At 42.4% G+C, this 23,976-nt stretch overlaps 1 protein-coding gene across 4 annotated transcripts in view; it reads left to right on the forward strand.

The window, feature by feature from the left end:
- PDZD2 (PDZ domain containing 2) overlaps positions 1-23,976 on the forward strand; it is a 395,696-nt gene that overhangs the window by 330,907 nt on the left and 40,813 nt on the right. For all 4 annotated transcript variants that reach the window (XM_065905523.1, XM_065905524.1, XM_065905525.1 and 1 more), the window contains 4 exons: positions 9,799-9,910; positions 18,142-18,287; positions 21,905-22,024; positions 22,988-23,102. In XM_065905523.1, the coding sequence (XP_065761595.1) occupies positions 9,799-9,910; positions 18,142-18,287; positions 21,905-22,024; positions 22,988-23,102 (493 nt within the window). The remainder of the gene's footprint in view (positions 1-9,798; positions 9,911-18,141; positions 18,288-21,904; positions 22,025-22,987; positions 23,103-23,976) is intronic.

Here is a 23,976-nt window from a genome sequence, read left to right on the forward strand (position 1 = left end):
CTGCAGATTGTTTTTTTTCCCCAAATGTTGGGGACAGTAAAAACATGGCATGAACTGGGTGCAACCAGTTCTTTCTGCAGTTTTCCCTGGAATCAGATGTACTTGCTCAATGTAAATAGTTGGAGATGAAAGCTGTACTTTGCATGCTATGTTTGTAAAGCTTCAAGAGTTAGCTGAGAAAGACAAATGACACTTAGAAGTTAAGCATTGTATTAGTCACAGTGTGTTCAGGAGACCTTGTAAAATGCTTTGGACAGAAGTTATAGGACATTTCTGAAGTCCTAGACTTTTACTTGGACCCAGGGGGCCTGTCTCATGGATATTGATAGTTCGCCCCCCACCTCCAGAAGACTAAAATTTGCCAGAAGATAAAACTCAATCTTGATGCTGTTTCTCATCCAAAATTATTTCTAGCCACATCGTCTAGTGCCACTTTTCAGAAGGTTCTACAATGAGATAAAATGTCAACATAATAATGATACTCAAATAATTAAAATACCAGTAAATTAAGACCCCTTGCAAGTCATAATCCAGAGTTGTTAAAATCTAAAATAATTAACATCCAAACTTAAACTTACTTGACCTTTTGAGTTAAAAAAACAAAGTACTTAATGACCCCCTTTGATCACTCCAATTTCTTACTTTGTTCCACCTTATTTTCTTTTTTTTTTTTTTTTTGCTATACGGAGCGGCATATGGGATCTTTGTTCCCCATCCAGGGATTGAACCCGTGCCTCCTGCATTGGAGCATGGAGTCTTAACCACTGGACCACCTGGAAATTCCCCCAAAATGAGATTCTTCATGCTGTGTGCTGAGGAGAGAGATGGTTCTATTCAACATGTGCAGACTGGGCTGTTTTCCACTGGAACAAATATGGCTCTGTCAGCTCCAAGAAAGCTGAATTTGTTCAACAGCATGTCTCTTGTGTACTTTACTTTTTGATGAAATGTAAATGAACAAAGAGTAAATGGACCAATTGTTGTTCATTCGCTAAGTCATATCCGACTCTTCGTGACCCCATGGACTGCAGCACACCAGGCTTTCCAGTGCACCACCAACCCCCAGAGCTTGCTCAAACTCATGTCCATCGAGCCGGTGATGCCATCCGACTGTCTCATCCTCTATCGTCCCCTCCTCCTGCCTTCAATCTTTCCCAGCATCAGGGTCTTTTCCATTGAGGCAGTTTTTCACATCAGGTGGCCAAAGTATTGGACCTTTAGCATCAGTCCTTCCAATGAATATTCAGGGTTGTTTTCCTTGAGGATTGACTGGTTTGCTCTCCTTGCAGTTCAAGGGACTCTCAAGAGTCTTCTCCAACACCACAGATCAAAAGCATCAATTCTTCGGCGCTCAGCTTTCTTTATGGTCTAACTCTCACATCCATACATGACTACTGGAAAAACCATAGCTTTGACTAGACAGACCTTTCTTGGCAAAGTAATGTCTCTGCTTTTTAATATGCTGTCTAGGTTGATCATAGCTTTTCTTCCAAGGAGCAAGCGTCTTTTAATTTCATGGCTGCAGTCACCATCTGCAGTGATTTTGGAGCCCAAGAAAATAAAGTCTGTCATCGTTTTCATTGTTCCCCCATCTATTTGCCATGAAGTGGTGGGACCGCATGCCATGATCTTCGTTTTTTGAGTGTTGAGTTTGAAGCCAACTTTTTCACTCTCCTCTTTCACTTTCATCAAGAGGCTCTTTAGTTCTTCTCCACTTTCTGCCATAAGGGTGGTATCATCTGCATATCTGAGGTTATTGATATTTCTCCCGGCAATCTTGATTCCAGTTTGTGCTTCATTCAGCCTGGCATTTCACATCATGTACTCTGTATATAAGTTAAATAAGCAGGGTGACAACATACAGCCTTGTTGTACTCCTTTCCAATTTGGAACCAGTCTGTACTTCCATGACCGGTTCTGACTTTTGCTTCCTGACTTGCATACAGATTTCTCAGGAGGCAGGTAGTCTGTTCACAAGCCACAGGGAAATGGGAGAGACCATGGAGAACTGTCTCCCAGGACTATAGCACAGACTCAGTAATAGCAAGTTCAGTATTCTTGACTTTTCTTAAAAAGATGCCAATCAGTCTATAGCAGCTGTTTGGAATCTATGACCATGAACTTAAATCCACCGGCAGGAATCTACCCCCTCAATCTGAGTGGGGAAAAATCAACCTGGTCCTATTGAAAGCGCCTTTCTTTTATATTCCAAAGCTTCTTGATCTGCATTTAGACCTTAAGATGAATGCGTAGGTCTCCCAGTGCATTGGGTGTGTGAACTGGGTCTCTGGCAGAGCTCCCAGTTCTCAGGAGCCGGTATTTTCAGTCCTGGGCTCCCTTTTCCATCTCCACTGCCTCTTGGCATCAAAGTGCTTAACCTGCAGGAGGTGTGTCTCTCCTCTCCAACTTACTCAGCTGGAAAAACTCCCTCTGCAGATGCATGAAGCAGCCCTGCTATCAGCAATCCTGAGGCTTCTGTCCTCATGAGCTGGTAAAGGCTAATACCTCTGCCACCTGCTTCTTGAGGTCTGTGTTTCCTCGGGTTTTGAATATTCCAGGGGTCGAGCAGCACTGCCTTCTACTCTGGGGGCCAGGCAGTGATTGAATTTGTCTCCAGTGGTTCACATTCCCTTCCTTTGGGAAAGACTCACTTAAGTGTCTGTTTAACCTTTCTTCTTTCTATCAAAGATTCCTTTCTTCTTTCATGGCCCTGCTTGCTGAATCTGTGTGCCTTTTTAACCTCTCCTTTGCTTTCTGACTTGGATTTTTTCTAAAATACTATTGTAGGTTCTGTCGTATGCAGCCCATCATTGTGAAAGTGTTGGAATCAGTGAGGCTTCCGTTGACTAAAGTATGCATTGTTCTAGTGCATCCTGAGCACCGCCACCTCCGAGGTGGCTAATTCCACCCAGGAAATGACCAACGTCAAGCTCTGACTTACTACCATCCTGCCCGCCTCCCCTTTGGCATGCCTGTTTGCTTGGTTATTGTCCTGATGTCATTTATTTTCCAGGCCACTGTTGTCAGGGTCAAAAAAGAAAAATCTTTGTCCCTTTAAAATTTACCCAAGGATTTTTTTTTTTTAAACTCTTCTGGTCTTCTTCACCCCTCACCTTTGAATCTGTCCAGACATTCTTCTGATCTCTCTTGGAATAACTGTTCCAAGTTGTCTTGCTCAAGCGCTTCATCTGCAGGTCATAAATCACATCTCTCATTGTTTTCCGGGCCTGGGATCCCCAAAGGGAGTCGCTGCATCCTGTTCTCTGTGGTTTTGCCTCCCTCCCTTGGTTGGGTTTCCTTAGGTCCCAGACACCCCCTCTACACTAGGAAGTACCAGTGTCTCTCACTCTTGTGATGCCCACTTGCAGCCTAGCAGTCAGGAGCTGGCATGTCTCTTCCTTATTCATCTGCTGCCCTTGACTTCGCAGTCTCCTCTCCCTTCCCTCTGTCCCGTCTGTCACTAAGATCTCTTCCTTTAGTTAATCGTTATGTACTCTCTATTCTCTCTTCCACTGCTCATATTCTGATTATAAGACCAGAGTGTGTTTTCAAATCCTCCATGGTATCCTTTGCAAACCTGATTTTTTTAAAACTAAGTGCTCCAGGCACATGCCTTTAAAACTGCCTTCTCAACTGTTAGGTTTGCAGTCACCTTATAGAAATTTTCTTTCATCTTGAGATGAGTAAGGTGGCATGTTCTCTTTCAGTGCTCATTTGTTTTGTTTTATTCATTAATTAAATCTGCTACCTTTCTTTTCTTTTCTTTTTTCACTTTTTGGTCATACCACATGGCCTGTGGGGTCTTAGTTCCCTGACCAGGGATCAAACCCATACCCTCTGCATTGGCAGTTCAGAGTCTTAACCACTGGACCACCAGGGAAATCCCTACCTTTCTGTAGGTATGAAGTTGAAATGTGTCCCTCTGCACTCTAGTGGTATAATCTTGCTGTATGTGTGCCCAGTCGCTTCATTTGTGTTCGACTCTTTCAATGCTATGGACCATAGCCAGCCAGGCTCCTCTGTCCATGGGATTCTCCAGGCAAGAATACTGCAGTGAGTGTCCATTTTCTTCTCCAGGGGATCTTCCCAACCCAGGGATCAAATCCTCATCTCTTATGTCTCCTGCACTGGTAGGTGGTTACCACTAACAGGTTCAGTTCAGTCGCTCAGTCGTGTCCGACTCTTTGCGACCCCATGAATCGCAGCACTCACCTGTCAATATAATCATCAAGGCCAGAAGCATCCTAAGATCTGATGGGGAGAAAGCTTGAGGGTTGGTTTTGTTTGTTTGTTTATTTCAACTAAACTTTCACTATACCCCTATGATAGACAATTAGGTATTCTACTAGTACCCTCAAGCAAATTCTTATTTAATCCTCATAGTAACTCTGTAAGATAATTAACGAGATAATTTTAACCCCTTAAAAATAAATACTATCACTGCTACTTTACAGAATCAAAGAACTGTCTGCAACATCAGCACTTTCTTAATATGCACATGATACATGTCACTACCTATGGTACACGTAAACTTCCTTATACTTTATAAACATTTCCTGTGCCTGTAATTCATATGGAGAGTAGAACAGAGGTTTATACAATTGCTGATTAAAATACCTATGTTCTGAATGCTGAAGCTGAAGCTCCAGTACTTTGGCCATGTGATGTAAAGAGACAACTCATTGGAAAAGACCCTGATGCTGGGAGAGATTGAGGGCAGGAGAAGGGGAGACAGAGGATGAGATGGTTAGATATCATCACCAACTCAATGGACATGACTTTGAGCAAACTCCAAGAGGTAGTGAAGGACAGGGAAGCCTGGTGAGCTACTGCGCATGGGGTCACAAACTGAACGACTGAATAACAGCAAATATTCTGAACAACCTGATTGATAACAGGTTGCTCTCGCAACCTGATGATAACAACTCTCCCACATTCTTTGGGGGATGGGCTACTTGGGTGTAGCTGGGAGCCTTTCTTCTGCATCTCTGGAGTAAGCCTGGGAGCTGAGAGGAATGGGGAGATTCTAGCTTAGTCCTGTGCCTCCTTTGGAAGTTGCTTCTGTTTGGACCAGGGCAGTGGTGAATTAGAGAGACCCATATTCTATTCCACTTCCATAACCTGGGCTTTTATGAATTCTCTAAAGTTTGTCTAGACCCCTGGGACTCACCCTCAAAATCGGAGCCACTCTTAACCTGTGTTATCACTTCAACTCTTTGGGATGTTTCTTACACCAAAGCTTCAGCCTTGCCTTTGTTTCCACTTCCAGAGCTCATCTGTCTTCCTGAACCTTCGTGAATGGTCTGTGTACAAACTGAGCTGTTTGGGGGCTTTCTCTAGCTCCAGTTTCTCAGATTGGTTCTATGACCACACATTAGCATACTGGTTTCTAGAATTGTGTTATGGTTTTCTTCTATTCTCTTTGTCTTTGTGGGATTATATCTTTCATTTAAAAAAAAATCTTCATCACCATTTTAGTGTGGCTTTATGAGGGAAATCTACCATCTTTAATCAGAAGCCTGGATGCATGCAAGCTCAGTTGTTTCGGTCGTGTCCCACTCTTTGGGACCCCATGGACTATAGTCCACCAGGCTCCTCTGATCATGGGATTCTCCAGGCAAGAATACTGGAATGGGTTGCCATTTCCTTCTCCAGTCAGAAGCCTAGTATCATTTAACTCTTACATCAAGTCCTGTTTTTCAAATGACAGCATTAGAGCTCAAAGAGGTTGACTAATGTACCTAGATTGCTGCTAACTGGTACAACCAAGACATAAGCCCAGGCAACTGGATTCTTAAACACGCTGCCCTATCACCTTGCTTTTAAAACCAGGCACTAAAGATTCTTCTTCACTGAGATAGAATCTCATAGATTATAGGTGTGGGAAACTGTGCCAACAGAGAGGCTGTAACCTGGAAATTGGCAAATTATACTACATTCCATTAATATAATGGCATTGTTATATGACACATGAATTAGAAATGGCTGATGAATAATAGATTATATCAACTGTTTCTCTGAATCACAGGCCTTCCAGGAGAACTTTTTGCACATTTCATTTTAGAACAACTAAGATGACATCATTTCCAGAACAGTTAGATTTGTTCTGTGTGTCTGAGGGGAAAAAAAAAGAGTACAGCAAATCTTAGAGGGTGGACATTTTCAGACAATAGTCATAAGACTGGAGAGAAGCTCACTGTAGCCAAACTGCACTGTGTATCTCGCTACTTCCTAAGATAATCTGGAACTAATGTATCTAAGAAACCTACTTGCTGTTCATTGAGTTACAAGCCTAAAACTATGGCAGACCAGTTTTTTGTTACTGAAAATGGTTAGAGGAAATGGTTCCATTTAAATTCAGAACATTTTTCTTACACAGTCAGGGCGTTCTAACATAAGATTTCACTTCTCCCTTGAGCTCATCACAGTGCCCTTTGCCACCTTTTGAGATATCTCTGGGTCCATCCTAATTGATTTTCACTTTTAGCTGTAGGCTTTCGGTAATTATGTAACATACCATCTTAAGTGTAAGACTTCTCTAGTACAGTCTTTTGATATTTTATAGATCATAGAAACCAAATCTCATTTCATTCTTTGGTACATTTCAGGATTGAAGAAAAGAAATACTGTTTCTTAAGGCTGTGGTTCCTTCTGCTAAACCACCTTCCTCAGATTCTAGAAATCAAGAAGAGTTTACAGCATGCATGTTTGCATCATAAAGACTTCAGATTCTGCATGTTAAAAAAAGCTCTTATAAAACTCTACACCACTCCTTTTGTACACTCTTCACGTGTAATCTGTCCTGGAGTCCAAGTTTTGTTGTTGTTGTTTAGTCACTAAGTTGTATCTGACTCTTTTTTGACACCATGAACTGTAGCCCACCAGGCTTCTCTGTCCATGAGATTTCCCAGGCAAGAATACTAGTGTGGGTTGCCATTTCCTTCTCCAGGGGATTTTCCCGACCCAGAGATCAAACCCGTGTCTCCTGCATTGGCAGACAGATTATTTACCCCAGAGTCACCAAGGAAGCCCAGATCCCAAGTATATGTTGTAAACAAAAGGGTGTTCCTTTGGAGGGGTCTCAGATCTCAGCTGTCAAATGGAGATAATATTATTTACCTTGAGACACATTTGCTGTGAAAATTAAATGGGAAAAAAAAGCTGAGGTGGACGAATTATATGATACAATATTGATCATTCAGAGTCCTAACAACGGAAAAACATCTCCAGGTGGAGGCGGGAAGTACCCTGGTAGTACTCGAAGCTGGAAATCCGGAGAGTAAGTGACTGTGCAGCCCTGTCTGTAAGGAGCTGGGACGCCTCGAGCAGGCTGCTTTCCTTCTGGGAGTGCATCTGTCGTCTCCAGAATGTCTCTGACTGTGTGCACACCTGGGGCTGTGCCAGAAAACTGGAGGGGAGGATAGAAGGAGGAAACCCCGTGGGTCTAGGAACTGTAGGCTGAGATTGTCTTCCTCTCTCGGCGTGAGCCTCTCCGTCAGCCTTTCTGGTGGTCCGACTCTTGGCTGCTATGTCATAAGCCACCCGTGTAATGGGCACCAGAGGTGATGCCCAGCGAACTGTGGAGTGCCTATCGCTGGGAGCCTAGGTCACGTGGTATAACCAGAGTGAACCAGGAATTTTACTCTCTCTCCAGTAATTGCTGTTAACAGTCTGCAGACAGACTGTTTACATAAAGTTCTTAGGCCAGGCAAAGGAGAGGCCCTGAGGCTTCTCTCTGGATTACTCCTATTTGCATGTCTCCTCTCCCCCACTGCCGCAACGCCCCCCAACCCAGACCCTGGCATGTTTCCACAAGGCTTCTTCTTCACTGTGTAGGAATTAAGGTCCCAGTTTGGTGTTAGGAAAGGTGTCCCTCTAGAGAATCTCTAAACTCACCCTCAGGACTCCATTCCTGCTTTGACTTCATAATTTAAACCTGGAGACCTGCCAGTCTCTGACACTGTAATAGGAATTCACCAAATTTATCTTTGTTTAATGTATCAAGATTAATTTCTTTTCCCAACGCCTCTTCCTCAATTTGCCTACATCTCCTCATTTCTCAGAACCTTTCTTTTCTCCTTTCTAATCCCAAAAGATACTTGAACTTGTGGGGGAGGAGGGAATCGTCCATATTTTTAATATAACAGGTTAGATTTAGATATAAACAGTTGCCTTGTAAAATGGGGATTACCTGGGAGATTACTCTTACTGCTTACTTTATATATTTTCATAAACTGAATTTTATATACTCTGTATGTTTTTTATTACCTGTTAAAACTCAGGGTTTTTTTTTTTTAACATTATAATTACACGGCTTTCCAATGACTGCTGAGTGGTAAAGGATATCATCTATTTCTTTTTAAAATACATAGTGTAAATCTTATCTCTTTTAATTAATTTGACTTTTTCCATCCAGAACCTCAAAGGGAAATACAATTTCAAATGACAAGGCTCATTTGTTTGGTGTGTCTTCTAAGTTTTGTACATGTAAGGTTACCCTCCAGATGTTTTTGTAAACACTCTGAACTCTCCTTTTCGTCTCTAATAAGCATAGCATTTCATAGCTTGTTGGGCTTTTCTCAGATGGATGGCTAAGGGGTCTTAGTGTCATCCTTTCTTCTTCACCTCTGGGTGTCTGGTAATGTGGATTTACAGTTTACAGACATGGGCTGATTATGAAGAGATTTCTGTGTATCCTAAGTGCTGCTTGATTCTGGAAGGTATTTAATCAGTACTAAGGAGTGTTTAAAAAAAAAACTCAACTGAGTAAATTTGAAGATCTAATTGGCTTTATTCAGCAATTCTTTTATCAGGCAGCATCCTGTCTAGAAAGTAGAAAGAAGCTCTGTACGAAATGGAAGGTTTTATAGACAGAAAAGCAGGTCCTTTTGGTATGAAGTCTTGGTGGGGCTTAGCAGAAGCCACAGCACTTCGAGGTTGTCATTTGTTTCTCACAGGAATATGGCACATGGAATATCCCGTTGACCTGTTGTTGTTCAGTCGCTAAGTCATGTTTGACTCTTTGTGACCCCATAGACTGCAGTGCCCCAGTCTTCCCTGTCCTTCGCTATCTCCCTGAGTCCGTTCAAACTCATGTTCCTTCTCAAGAAACAGAATGACCCCAGGGGCCCTTTCCAGTTTGCAACCTTGCCAACAAAGGTCCGTCTAGTCAAAGCTATGGTTTTTCCAGTAGTCATGTATGGATGTGAGAGATGGACCATAAAGAAGGCTGAGCACTGAAGAACTGATGCTTTTGAATTGTGGTGTTGGAGAAGACTCTTGAGAGTCCTTTGGACTGCAAGGAGATCCAACTAGTCCATCCTAAAGGAAATCAGTCCTGAATATTCATTGAAAGGACTGAGGCTGAAGCTGAAAATCCAATACTTTGGCCACCTGATGCGAAGAGCTGACTGTTAAGAAAAGACCCTGACGCTGGGAAAGATTAAAGGTGGGAGGAGAAGGGGACAACAGAGGATGAGATGGTTAGATGGCATCACTGGCTCAATGGACATGAGTTTGAGCAAGCTACGGGAGGTGGTGATGGACAGGAAAGCGACTGAACTGAACTGGTTCTATCCTGTGTAGTGAGATTCACGCTGAGGAGGAACTTGTCTTGTCAGCATGAGACTTTGTGGTTCCAGATTATCTGAAGGGCTGTGCTTTGATCCCATGAACTTTTTTTCTCATGTGACACCTGTACTGATGCTCCTTGAGCCTTGAGGTAAAGATCTTGGAGGAAATGGCATAAGTGAACGTAGGCTGGCCTCTCCCGTCAACTCTGTGCTCTCTGCATTTCAGATGCCTGGAACAGAGGAGCCCCACGATGCATGCGGCCCCGAGGAATCCAAGGGGAACTTGGAAAGTCCTAAACAAGGCAGCAGTAAGATGAAGCTCAAGAGTCGCCTGTCAGGTAAGTGGACTCTTTGCCTGCCTGATTGGGAGCTTCCGGCCTCAGGAGTGGGAAGAAAGGTTATTAGCATGATGAGCCTTTTTTTCTTTTGTTGTTGTTCAGTCACTAAATCTTGTCCGAGTCTTTGCAGCCCCATGAGCTGTAGCCCGCCAGGCTCCTCTGTCCTCCACCATCTCCTGGAGTTTGCTCAAATTCAAGTCCATTGAGGCGGTGATGCTATCTAACCATCTTTTTTCCATAAAACTTCCAAATTGTTTTGTTTTTGATGGTGCATGCCCCAGGCATAACTGCCTTCAGCCTGGCTGCCCACATGAGTATTTTCATTTGAGTCATAATGAAGGGAATGTCAACATCTCTCTTTGTCTCTGCTTAAATGTAAATTTCCTGTTGTGTTTGGTTCATTTACTTCAGGCGACCCTTTCTCTGTGGAATATTCCTGATGGCCTATCTTTCCAGCAAACATACCTATTCCCCAAACCGCTGGCCCACCAGAACCTGGCGCAAAGAACTGGGGTTTTTTTGTTGTTTTTTTTTAAGTATCAAATGTGCATCTCAGTTAAATGGAGGGGCCAGTGGGACGTAGTTGTAGCTTTTGTAACAAAGAGATCTGATGTTTCCTGGGCACATCTTCCTAGCAGCTGGCCTAGGCCCTGAGAAAGAAAGTCAGAGATTCTGTGTAGACACATTGTGACTCTTAGGACAATGTCTGAGGCACCTTCACCTCGACAAACTTTTTCTACAAAACAAGAGGGAAAAAAAATTATATTTTTTGAATGGATTGATATAAAGGTACAAGCTCGATTCATTATCATCTATTAGTTACTGTTATGTTCATTTTTTTTTCCTCCTGAATTTTAAAGAAATTAAAACATTTTTGTGGGCCCCTAAGATTGGCTGGGGCCCTCAGCACTGTGTCTGCTGGTCTGATGGTGAAACTGCCCCTTGGCTACCCACCTGTGAAGGGCATCCAGTCTAACAGGAAAAGCAAGAGTTTGGAAGCTTGGCGGAATCAAGTTTACCCATCAGCTCTTAAGTTACCTTGTGACCTCAGGCTGGTTGTTGAACCTCCGTAAACTTCCTCTCTCACCTAACACGGGAGAGGATAGTCCCGACTTTTAAAAGGTTGAACAGATGGGAGCAAAACAAAAGCACACATAAAAGCACCTTGCACAAAGCCTGGTGTGTTACCATCCCCCCAATAGGTCAATTTCATCTTTCTGCTGCCCACATCAGTGGAGGGGTAGGGTGGTGTCTATGACTGCCAACCAAGAGCCTCTCCAGCCCACATTGCCTCCCCTTCTATTATTCTCAGGTAAGGTGGCAGATTTAGGATAATATACATCCATTTAAAAATAAGAAAACCTGAGTAACAAAATGAGTTGCTTTCTATTTATAACTCAGAATAATTAGGTAGTGTCCTATATGACTATTAGGGCATGGGTTTGTAACAAAAAGTGTAATGACCAGAGGTTAATAAGACCAAACAGAAAGGTCAGGCTGATGGTCCTCACAGGGAGAAAACGACCAGCTCCCCTTCAGCCCCGAGGATCAACTGAGAGGAATACATTTAAATCCTGTGTCTTTGGGCAGGGGAGGATGTCTTTAGGTCAGCTGTCTGATCAGCATCTTATAAACAGTTCCCAGAGAAGGCTCACAAGAGTTCTAGGAAAATACAGTGACCTTTGAAACCAGTGTAGTCACATTCCTCATTTTATGGATGTAACCAGAGAAATTAAGGGGATCCCAAACGTCGCTCATTCAGTCTGCCCTTAAGAGTTCTTCCCACCACCCCTCAGCTTCCTGAGGGTCATAGAGAGAATTCTATTCCCCAGACTGGGGGTTTATGATGTGGGGAGGGGATCCTAGCTGATGACCTTTCAGATCCATGACTTTCCACGTTCGTACTATTGATTTAAACTATGCAGGACATTCAACTGAGTACTAAATCCAGAACTGGCTATTGTTTGCCACAGATGCATGCCGCCTTCTCTTCCTGTGTTTTCCACAAGGCCATAACAAGGAAATATAGTAGAAGGAGCACATGTATGAAGTCAGGAAAAGCTGTGTTCAGTTCCCAGCTCTGCCATTACTGGCTGTGTGACCTGGAACAGGTGGTTTCTCTGGGTCTCAACTCTTTCACCGATGAGGGTTGTAATGTACATGTGTTGTGCACATCAATGTGAGTGCCTTCTAAGTTGGCCTTGTTGAGAGAGCCAGTAGAGAGAACGCATATAGCACTGCCATTCCAAAATGTGGCTGCGATAGGCCCTTAGCACGTGGTGGCTGCCTCTGTCATCACTGTTATGGTTAATATCGCATTCATCATTGTCATTTTCACATCATTGTTCTCATTCCACTCTCAAGGGGGGAAGATGCTTGAATGGGTTCAAACAGGAAGATTCTCAAGTTGTAGGTCATGATGAAGTATGCACGAAAGTTGTGAAGACTGAGGTCTCTCTGAGTTGTGGTGCCCGGGGGAGGCATCCAGAGTGGGCACGATGAAGAAAAGTCAGTAAACTGGCAGGACTGGGCAGAACATAAGAGGAGGAAAACCAGGGTCTAGACTTGGGACAAAATGCATGAGAGATATTTTGGGACAATGGGGGTGGAAAAATGGGTTAGAGAAGTTTTTGGCAACTGTTTCTCTGCCTCAGCTGTCTGAAAGATACAATAATCCAGCCACAACCATGATTCAGTCCAACAGAAAGATTAAGGGAGAGGAGATTCTTGGCATGGGAGGTGATGGTGCAGGCAAACTTGGGGGAAACTTAAGTGATATTTATATACTCCCCAGTTTGGGGACGGATGTGGGTGGAGGACAAATGCTCCCCTCAGAATTCACAGGCTGGAGCAATGAATTCACCAAGCAAGGTAGTGGGAGATAAGACTGGAAAAGTAATTTGGAGGCATGTTAAAGAGGCTTAAGGAATTGGTTCTTCATTCAGTGCTTTGAAATATGTTCAGTCTAAAGACATTTGAATACAGGAGATTTTAATGTGCTCACTTCCTAATTTCTGGGTCCTGTAAGCTTGGATATTTATTTCATATTTTCGTAAGCGAGTCACTCTGGTATTCCCATATCAGTATATTATCTACAGACACTACCGTATGTGGTTTCTCTTCTGTTGATGGCAAGTGCTTCCCTGTCAGCTCAAAAGGAATTTTCTTCTAATAAATCTTGTTCATATGAGTAAGCATGCCAAGATAGATTAATCTGGCCATGAGTTATTAAGTCATGAATTATTAAGGAGGTTCTCTAAAGAGGTTCCAACCATTTCCACTAAGATTTTGGCCCGTCTGGCTCCAAAATGACTGAAGTGATTTCATGGAACATTTTTCCTGATATTCTAACCAGAGTTTTCTTTACTTCATACCTCCTTTTTTGCCAGTAGGGTTCCCTTTTAACTTCGGTATTTTTTGATTTATCCATGTTAATGCCTTAGGTCTGTAATCTTTTTAAATGAAAATTTTTCTTTTGATTGCAAAGGAATTTCAGACGTTTGAAAACCTGAAATATGTATCACAAAGTTAATATGTAGCTTTTGAAAAACCAGGCCTTTAGTGATGTCCATTACAATATAACTATATCAGCACCATTCTAACTTTTCATCATTGTTAAAAACTCATCAATATATTATTTTTAAATGAGTACAGAATCATCTTATTTTATTCCATGAAAAACTTCCTGAGAAATTTTTAGATAAATTAAAATTTTAAGTCATCAACTGAAATATTAAATAGAAGAATTTGGTATTTCAAAGAATCTATATGTATATATAGTTATATACATACATATACATGGATATACACATATATATGGTGCATAATGTAAACATTGTAATGTGATTGTAACTACATTCAATATAATCGATCCATCATTTAAGATTAAAGACTTTAAACTCTCATACACTGTTGGTAGGAATGTCAACTGACATAGCCACAATGGAAAACAGGATGGCTGTTTCTCAAAAAACTAAAAATAGAACTACCATATGACCCACCAGTTCCACTTCTGGGTATATGTATCAAAAAAACCCACTAAATACACTAATTCAAAAAGCTACATGCACCCCAGTGTTCACAACAGCATTACTTACAATTGCAAGATATGGGAGCAACTAGAATGTTCATCAACAGCTGAATGGATAAGGAAGATGTGGTGTGTTTGTGTGTGTGTGTGTGGAATATTACTCCACCATAAAATAGGTGTGAAAGGATGCCATTTGCAGCAGCATAGAGGGATTTGGAGGGTATTAAGCTGAGTAAAAGCAGTCAGACAGACAAAGGTAGTACTGTATGATACCACTTATATGTAGAAGCTAAAAAATACAACAAACTTGTGAATATAGCAAACAAAGAAGCAGACTCACAGATATAGAGAACAAGCTAGTGACTACCATTGGGGAGAAGGACGAGGGGAGAGGAGAGGGATATTAGGGGATTAAGTGGTATAAGCTATTATGTACAAAGCAAACTACATAGTTTTATATGTAGGATATATTGTATAATACAGGGGATATAGCCTATATTTTATAATAACTATGAATGGAATAGAATCTTTAATGATTGTTAAACACTGTATTATACATGTATAATTTATATCATACATAAAAATATACTTCAATTTAAAATAAATAAAAATTTTTAGATAAAGTTCCTTAAACTATCCTATTTTAAAATAGTACATAATATAAACTTCTGCTTCACTGACTATGCTAAAGCCTTTGACTGTGTGGATCACAACAAACTGTGAAGAATTCTCAAAGAGATGGGAATACCAGATCAACATACCTGCCTCCCGAGACACCTGTCTGCAGGATCAAGAAGCAGCAGTTAGAACCAGACATGGAACAACTGACCGGTTCCAAATTGGGGAAGGAGTACATCAAGCCTGTATATCGTCACCCTGCTTATTTAACTCCTATGCAGAGTACATCATGTGAAATGCCAGGCTGGATGAATCACAAGCTTGAGTCAAGATTGCCAGGAGAAATATCAACAACCTCAAATATGCATATGATACCACTCTAATAGTAGAAAGTGAAGAGGAACTAAAGATTCCCTTGTGAGGGTGAAAGAGGAGAGTAGAAAAGCTGGCTTAAAACTCAACATTCAAAAAACAAAAATCATGGCATCCCATCCCATCACTTCATGGCACATAGATGGGGAAAAAGTGGAAACAGTTAACAGATTTTATTTATTCTCTTGGGCTCCAGAATTGCTGCTGATGGTGACTGCAGCCATGAAATTAAAAGATACTTGCTCCCTGGAAGGAAAGCTCTGACAAATCTAGACAGCGTATTAAAAAGCAAAGACATCACTTTGCTGACAAAGGTCCGTCTAGTCAAAGCTATGGTTTCTCCAGTAGTCATCCATGGATATGAGAGTTGAACCATAAAGAAGGTTTGAGTGCCAAAGAATTGATGCTTTTGAACTGTTGTGTTGGAGAAGACTCTCGAGAGTCCTTTGGACTGCAAGGAGATCAAACCAGTTAATCGTAAAGGAAATCAACCCACAGTATTCATTGGAAGGACTGATGCTGAAGCTCTGACACTTTGGCCACCTGATGTGAAGAGCCAACTCACTGGAAAAGACCCTGGTGTTAGGAAAGATTGAGAGCAAAAGGAGAAGAGGGCAGCAGAGGATGAGATGGTTAGATAGTCGTGACTCAGCAGACATAAATTTGAGCAAACTCCCAAGAGATAGTGGAGGACAGGGAAACCTGGTGTGTTGCAGTCCACAGGGTCACAAAGAGATGGGCATGACTTAGTGACTAAACTATGTATGATAAAGATGTCTTTAGAAATCATTACTATAATGATTTCTTAAACAAGATGTGACAGTTGCTCAGTCGTGTTTGACTCTTTCTGACCCCATGGACTATACAGTCCCTGCAATTCTCCAGGCCAGAATACTGAAGTGAGTAGCCGTTCCCTTCTCCAGGGGGTGTTCCCAATCCACTGATCGAACTGGAGTCTCCTGCATTGCAGGTGGATTCTCTACCAACTGAGCTACCAAGAAAGCCCCTTAAAAAAGATACAGGTGTGCCAAACATAAAGGGAAAATATTACATGTTGTTTTACATTAAAATTATGAACTTTTGTTTATCAAAAAATATACCACTGAAAGAATGAAAGTCACAGACATGGAAAAGATATTTGTAATACATAGATTCCACAAAGGACTCATAGCCAAAATATGTTAATAATAAAAAATAAAATTCCTGTAAATGAACAGAGAAAAACCCAACAAAAGAATGAGCAAAGGAAAAAAATGTAAAATTTTCTAGTAGCCCAATTGAAAAAGGAATAAGGGAAAAAAGAGCAAAAAACTCGAACAGCCTCTTTACAATCTTAAAAACGAAAAACAGTCAATGAATATTTGAAAAGAAGCTCAATCTCATTAGTCCTTGGTTGTTCTGTTGCTCAGTCATGTCCAACTCTTTATGACCCCAAAGACTTCAGCACACTGGGCTTCCCTGTCCATCACCATCTCCCAGAGCTTGCTCAAGCTCATGTCCATTGAGTCAGTGCTGCCATCCAACCATCTAATCTTCTGTTGTCCCCTTCTCCTCCTGCCTTCAATATTTCCCAGCATCAGGGTCTCTCCTAATGAGTTGGCTCTTCACATCAGGTGGCCAAAGTATTGGAGCTTCAGCTTCAACATCAGTCCTTCTAATGAGTATTTAGGGCTGATTTCTTTTAGGATTGACTGGTTTCATCTCTTTTAGTTTGATCTCCATTAGTCCTTAGTGAAACGTAAATGAAAAACCACAGTGAAATACCCTTATTATCCACTCCAGCAGAGTGGCTAAAATTAGAAAGACTGGCAGTAGGAAGTGTAACATGTGGAGGAACAAGCTGTAATGCACCCTGGAGATCCCACTTGGTGAAAGGGAATGCATGCCTGTAACCCAGCCACTCTCATTCTAGATAGATCCAACAGATACAACATGCACATAATGTCTGACAGTATATTCTAGATCAGGGTCACCAGACTACCACCCACAACTGTATTAGTATGGCCCACAGATAGAAATGCTTTCTACATTTTTAGTGCATCTAAAAAAAGTGAAAGAATGTGTGCTGAGACCATTTGTGACCCATAAACCCTAAAACATTTACTATCTGGCCTCTACAGAAAAGTGTTTTCTTTCAGACCCTTATTCTAGGTCTGAAACTGGAAACAAATCAAATGTCCATTAGCAATAGAATAGATAGATAAATCATGGTGTGTTTATATGATGAAATAGTGTGCAAAAATAGGGTGAACAGTCTATTGGCGTGCAACAACATGGTGGAATTTCACAGATACTGAGAATAAGGAGCCAGATTCAAAACGAACATGATGTTTATGTGTTCATTTATATCAAATAGACAAAAATAATCTGTGATGTTGGACCTCCCAGGTGCCTCAGTGGTGAAGAATCCACCTGCCAAGCAGGAGACACAGGTTTGATCCCTGGGTCAGAAAGATCCCCTGGAGAAGGAAATGCAACCCACTGCAGTATTCTTGCCTGGGAAATCCCATAGACAGAGAAGCCTGGTGGGCTATAGTTCATGGGGTAGCCAAGAATCAGACATGACTTAGCAACGAAACAACAACCATCTATGATGTTACAAGTCAGGATAATGGCTACCCTTGGTGAGCAGTGTTTAGTGGCACAAAAGGGGATTTGGAGACCTGTTGATATTCTATGTCTGAATGTTGTTTATTGACATGTTTATTTTGTGAAATTTCATGGAATGGTATGTACACTTAATGATTTGTGCACTTTTCTGTAAGTTATACTTTAACTAAAAGTGTGTTTAAATGTCCATTGTTATACATGAAAAAAAGCATCTACCCCAAGCGTCTACTACCAATCACAAAGTGATATTCTTCCATTACTGAAAAGCCATCCACTGATAGCATTCTCACCACTGTTTGTTGCCTTATCAACCATAGCTACATCTTAGTTGGATTAAATATATACATTGCCCTTTATCCAAACTGGGCGCTTCAAAAACTAGCACTTGCTTCAGAATCTGGCATTATGGCCTCAACACACACCAAGGTCATGCAGAACTTGACAATAGAACATGATGAGCCTGGTGCTTTGAAAGTATTGGCCACCAGGCCATCTGAGCATCCATGAATGTGGGTGTAAATGCAACAAGTTTATACCTGTGCGTGCTCATAAGATTGTCTTCATTCTATATCTAGTCGTGTTTTCCCTCTGTTTTTTCAAGGGGGTGTACACCGTCTAGAGTCTGTTGAAGAATATAATGAACTGATGGTGCGACACGGTGACCCCCGGGCCAGGATGTTAGAGGTCTCCCGAGATGGCCGGAAGCATTCCCTTCCCCAGCTGCTGGACTCGACGGGCACATCACAGGTAGTACAGCGCTGTGGAGCCCCTGACTTTCTTACCCAGTCACAACTACTTGGCTAGGGGCAGAAGAGCATGTTTCGAACCCTGGGTCTCCAGGTTTTCTGTTGTTCTCTCCGAGGCCAGCAGGAGCTTCATGTTCTGAAGACCTGTTTGCGTATGAGGGCCAGAAGTATTTAGGACAAGAGATAGAGTGTAGTCAGTAAGGTCTATCCAGGGAGGCTAGAGAGCAGTCAGCTTAATATTTGGAAATAGAAAAGAAGGGAAAAAAAATCAATCCCTTGTTGGATCTCAGAATCTCGATTCTCTTCTACTGTGTGTTTTGGAAACGAGAGCCACTTCCCCTGCCAGGAGACAATGGCGCCTCACGGTCTGTGGTGAACCACTGTCTCTTGTTTAGTGGGTGTGTCGTGTGTCGGCATAGCCTGGTGGGTGGGGGGGTGTGGACACGTGAGGGAGGTGGGGATGGCTGTGGTGTGTGCTGGATCCTACCTCTTAGACGGTAACGGCTCCAACAGCCAAGGTCGGAAGAGACTGAAGACGGGGTGAGGGGTGTGGGGATGTTCATAGTCCGTCCCCACCAGAGCTCGGGACTCTGTAACCCTGCACAGGGGCTCCCCTCAACTTCATCCTCCTCAGCCCAGTCAACACTGGTAGACGTCTCATAACCAAGTCAGAAGCAGGCTCAGTCTCTGGGAACTTGTGGAGTGTTCTTCCAGTCCTGGCACCATCAGCCAGAGCACTCGAGAGGAGTCGCTGGTATCGGGTCCCCAGGCCTCGGTGAAGCAGAGATGGGAAGAGGAGGGAGTGATAGCTGTGATGCCCTAAAGTGCATGGAGACTCAGGTATTAGAGTTCTGGAAGACCTAGCTCAGGTCATCTGGGTTGGGCTCTTGCTCTGGGTGTCCCGCATTTTTATGGATAGGGTAGCTAAATCCCAAAGAGGTTGAGTATTTAGTTCCCAGTGATACCCCAGAATCACTGTGCAGGGAGTTTGGCCAGGCCAATAAAATTAGAGAGTGCCCGTGTTTCAGAGGCCCCTGCTGATTAGGCTGTCTTGTGCTGAATCCACCAAGGGCAGCTGGAGTTGGGGCAGTGAGAAAAAGCAGAGCAGAAAACTTGCATGAGGCCTGATTAAAACCCATGTCTGGAGACAAGTGTGTGTCCTGGGCAGCATGATCCATGGGGATTGGATCAACAGGGAGATCAAGAAGCCGTCGGAGAGCCGCATTGTCAGACTTGTGGTTAGTGCAGAAAATGAGAGCAGGTCTGCTGTTGTCCTGGCCAAGGATGTCCAGCACCAAGGTGGTGATTTCTTAACTGACTCATGAGGAAACCTGACTGTATTTATACCCGGAAATTATCTATTTCCAAACTCCAGGAGATGGTGAGGGACAGGGAAGCCTGGTGTGATGCAGCCCAGTGGGCTGCAAAGAGTTGAACACGACTTGGCGACTGAACGACGACAAAAGAGCAGGCTTCTAGGAACCAACAAACGCAAGCTGAAATCTTTAAAATGAAAGATTTTAAAGAAGAAGCTATGTTTTCCTCTTTAAGTTGTTCTTTCTTTTCTGACCTCTTTTTTCTGCCTTTTTCTTTTTCTCCCAGGATTTGCCTTTCTTTCTTTCTTTCCTTCCTTCCACTTTTGTTGATTAGTTTTTAAGGTTTGTTGTTTGCTGTTTGGTCGCTAAGTCACATCCTACTCTTTTGTGACCTCATGGACTGTAGCCCACAGGCTCCTCTGTCCATGGGATTTCCCCAGCAAGAATGTTGAAGTGGGTGCCATTCCCTACTCCAGGGGATCTTCCTGACCTAGGGATCGAACCCACATCTGCATGGGCACTGGATTCTTTACCAGTGAACCACAGGGAAGCCCCTTCCCCTCTCTCCTCTCTTTGTCTTTCTCTCTCCTACCCTCCCTCCACTAAAAAGTATTGTCTAGATTAGAGCTATCCAATAAAGCTTTCTGCAGTGGCGGAAATGTTTTATATCTATACTACCCAATATGGTAGCCACATGTGTCTTTTAAGCACATGAAAAATGGCTAGAGAGACTGCGGAATACATTTTCAACTTTAATATATCTTAATTTAAATATAGATGGCCACAGGTGGCTCATGGCTGCCACATGGGATGACAGAAGTCTAAAAGTGCGGTGAGACCCCTGAAACTCTTCAGGAGAATAGTGAAGCATGCTGGCCTCTGATTCCTGAAGGGCAGATTGAATAAGGCGCTGCTGGAGGTTGTTGATCAGAGAAAGAGTCCCCTTGTGAGTCTGCACATGAACCTCTATATTCGAGGTCTCTGCCTGGCTATTTCCATAATTGTTGTTGTGGTTCAGTTGCTCAGTTGTGTCCAACTCTTTGTGACCCCATGGACTGCAGCACGCCAGGCTTCCCTGTCCATCACCAACTCCCAGAGTTTGCTCAGACTCATGTCCATCGAGCCAACAGTGCCATCCAACCATCTCATCCTGTCGTCCCCTTCTCCTCCTGCCCTCAGTCTTTCCCAGCGACAGGGTCTTTACAACAAGTCGCTTCACATTAGGTGGCCAAAGTATTTCCATAATAGTTTTGGTAAAAGGGTGGTAACCTTGCCAAGCCAACATCTTTTTTTTTTTTTTTTTAATGAATCAGAGGCTGGGAGGCCAACATAGCTGACAGATATTTTGTAAAACTGCAAGATATATTTGTTCTAAGCTGCCAGGAATACGAAAATATCATTAGCAGATCTCATTTCTACCTTCGAATGTAGAATATGCTGATTAAGGATAAAAACTATTTTCTAGTGTCTCTTTTCTCATATTAAACATGAAATGATTTTGTTGTTTATGCTAGAATATCTGTGTCATTTAAGAAATGTATTATTCTAAAAAGAATAGCAAGAAGCTAGATTGTCTCGGCGCTTTAGCAATAGATTCATTCACTCTCTTGTTTATATTATGAATGGTCTACACTGCTTACACACATGGACTTGGTGGGTGATGGAAAGGGAAAAGAGATCAAGATTTTGAGCTGCTGCGTGCCAGGAAGGGAAAGTGTGGCTTGTGGAAATGTATTTTATTTTCCAAATGTGAGGGATCAGAGCTGAAGCTGCTGCAGTCTCTCAGAGGGATTTTTTTATACGGAATAACAGTTGTCTGGGTTTGTGGTTTGGGTTTTATAAGAAACAAAAGCTTGCTGAGTTTTGAGTGAGTGAATTGAGCTTGAAATGATGAACTACTTTCTAACCATGATTGTGAACTTGGAGTGGGGGCAGGGGTGACTTCCAATGGTGAACCTGACCAGAGGATGGTCATTCTACATCTCCAAGGCCACTTGGTTTCCAGTCCCTAACTCTGCTCCAGAAAGGAAGAAGTAGGATATGTGGAGTAGGCTCGAGGAAGGAGCAGCCTAGGTTGTTCATGTGGGGAAAGAAGACATGGCAGTCCATCACAGTTGGGGCCGTTCCTCCAATGTTCTTTATAATAAGCTTTATTTAACCCACTGGACCAGGTATGGACCACAGGCCAATGGCCATCTAACACAAAAGACAACTGAGGTTTTCCAAATCTGAGTATATTTTTATACCAGGGACCACAGCAGGATAAGTGAGACAGTCTCTGACCTCATGTGCTGACTTTTAGGAATACCACATTGTGAAGAAGTCCACCCGCTCACTAAGCACAACTCAGGTGGAATCTCCTTGGAGACTCATTCGGCCGTCAGTCATCTCCATCATCGGGCTGTACAAAGAAAAGGGCAAGGTGAGCTCTTTTGTGTGCATCGTTTTGCCCTCTAGGTAAACTCTAGTATATATATTTTAAATGATTCCTTTTTAGTGTTGTTTTTACATAAAATAAGGCAAAAGGTAAAGAAGAATCAAGTAATTGCCTTTGGGTAGATTTGAGTGGACACCCTGGCATCCTTTCCCATGGGCCTGCAGATGACATCATCAAACCCTTTTTGCCCTTATGATTTCAGGAGTCATCACCTGGCAGATAGGATGCCATCAAGGGTGGGGTACATGCCCCGTGAGTACCACTACTGAAAGAAAATCGGACCCTGCCACTTGAGAGAATACCCCTTGAATGAATTTAATGGATTTCATGTCATTTCCATTATCATAAGAGGAATAATAACAAATAATTTGTTGTGTGAATATCAAAATAGCCATTTTGATATCAATTTGATATTATACAAAAAAGAATAAAACAAATATGGCACCTGCACAGCTATGAATTATTAATTGAGCCATGTGAAATTGACATCTTTGGAGATCGAAAAATTGTCAAATATCAGCAATTTCATGTGTTGACCTAAAACTTTTCAGCCTTTAATATAATGCATAGCTAGCATAATGCAAGTGGATCTGAGGAGGGTCATGGTGAGGGGAACACATGAATTTGCAGCTACTGACTCAACTCTACAGGCTTTCCTCATAGCTCCAGATGGTAGAGAATCCAACTGCAATGCAGGAGACCCAAGTTCGATCCTTGGGTCAGAAAGACCCTCTGGAGAAGGGCATGGCAACCCACTCCAGTATTCTTGCCTGGAGAATCCTATGTACAAAGGAGCCTGGTACGGTCCATGGGGTGGCAAAGAGTCGGACACAGCTGAGCAACTAACACTTTCACTTTAGCTCAACTCTGAGTTAAATACTACACTGGGGGGTGCCCTCAGTGAAGAAGTGCACTGACAGCCTGGACCCCCATCTTCTCTGCGTCCAGGGCCTTGGCTTCAGCATTGCTGGAGGCCGAGACTGCATTCGAGGACAGATGGGGATTTTTGTCAAGACCATTTTCCCAAATGGATCGGCTGCAGAGGATGGAAGACTTAAAGAAGGTAGGAGAGAGCCTCCTGGTGACCCTCAGTGACCTCTGATTCTAGGAGAATCTGCCCCCGGCAAGATGTGAAGCAAATGCCCCAGCGGCTACAGCTCTGGGCTTGGTAGTTGGATAGACTTGGGCTGAATCCAGTACTCACTCAGGACCTTGGACAATTCACGTAACCTAAGCTTCACTTTTTTCTGTTGTAAACTTGGGATATGAATACCTACCTTAAGGAATTGTTGTGAGGATTACACGAGACATTATGTGAGAAGTGGCTAGATATCTTTGTTTGGGTTTTTAAATGTCTGTCTTGTCCCCTTGATCTTTGAAATTGCCTTGAAAATTTCCTGAGCATTTGCAGTGCATTCTTGCTCGGGTCTAGAGCACATAAACATCTTTCACCAACCCCATAGCACCTACCATTTTTGACACACCTAAACATACTAGACAAGCACTTTTTTTTTTTAATTGATAACTGTGTGCGTTGAAGATGTACATGATAATTTTATACACTTAGGTGCAAAATGATTGCCAAGCAATGTTAATGAATACCTCCATCACCTCACATATTGACCAACTGTATGTGCACATGGTAAAAACGTTTAATATCTTTCTTAACTATTTTCAAGTATATAACACAGTCTCGTTAAATAACTACAGGCACCAGTCTGTACCTTAGATCCCCAGAACTTGTTTGTGAATCCTGATTTTTTTTCTCCTCCTTATTAATATACTTCCTGCATGGAATGATGGAATCATACTATTACTAGTTACCTTCAAAAATGCTGTGACCGTTCAGTTCAGTTGGTCCAATTATGTTGTGGTTAACCAGCTTATTTCTTTTAAACTGATAAGAATAAATTGGAATCTCCTTTTTTGTAGGCAGA

This window comes from Muntiacus reevesi, chromosome 14 (genome assembly GCF_963930625.1).
Source record: "Muntiacus reevesi chromosome 14, mMunRee1.1, whole genome shotgun sequence".
In the NCBI taxonomy this organism is placed as follows: Eukaryota; Metazoa; Chordata; class Mammalia; order Artiodactyla; family Cervidae; genus Muntiacus; species Muntiacus reevesi.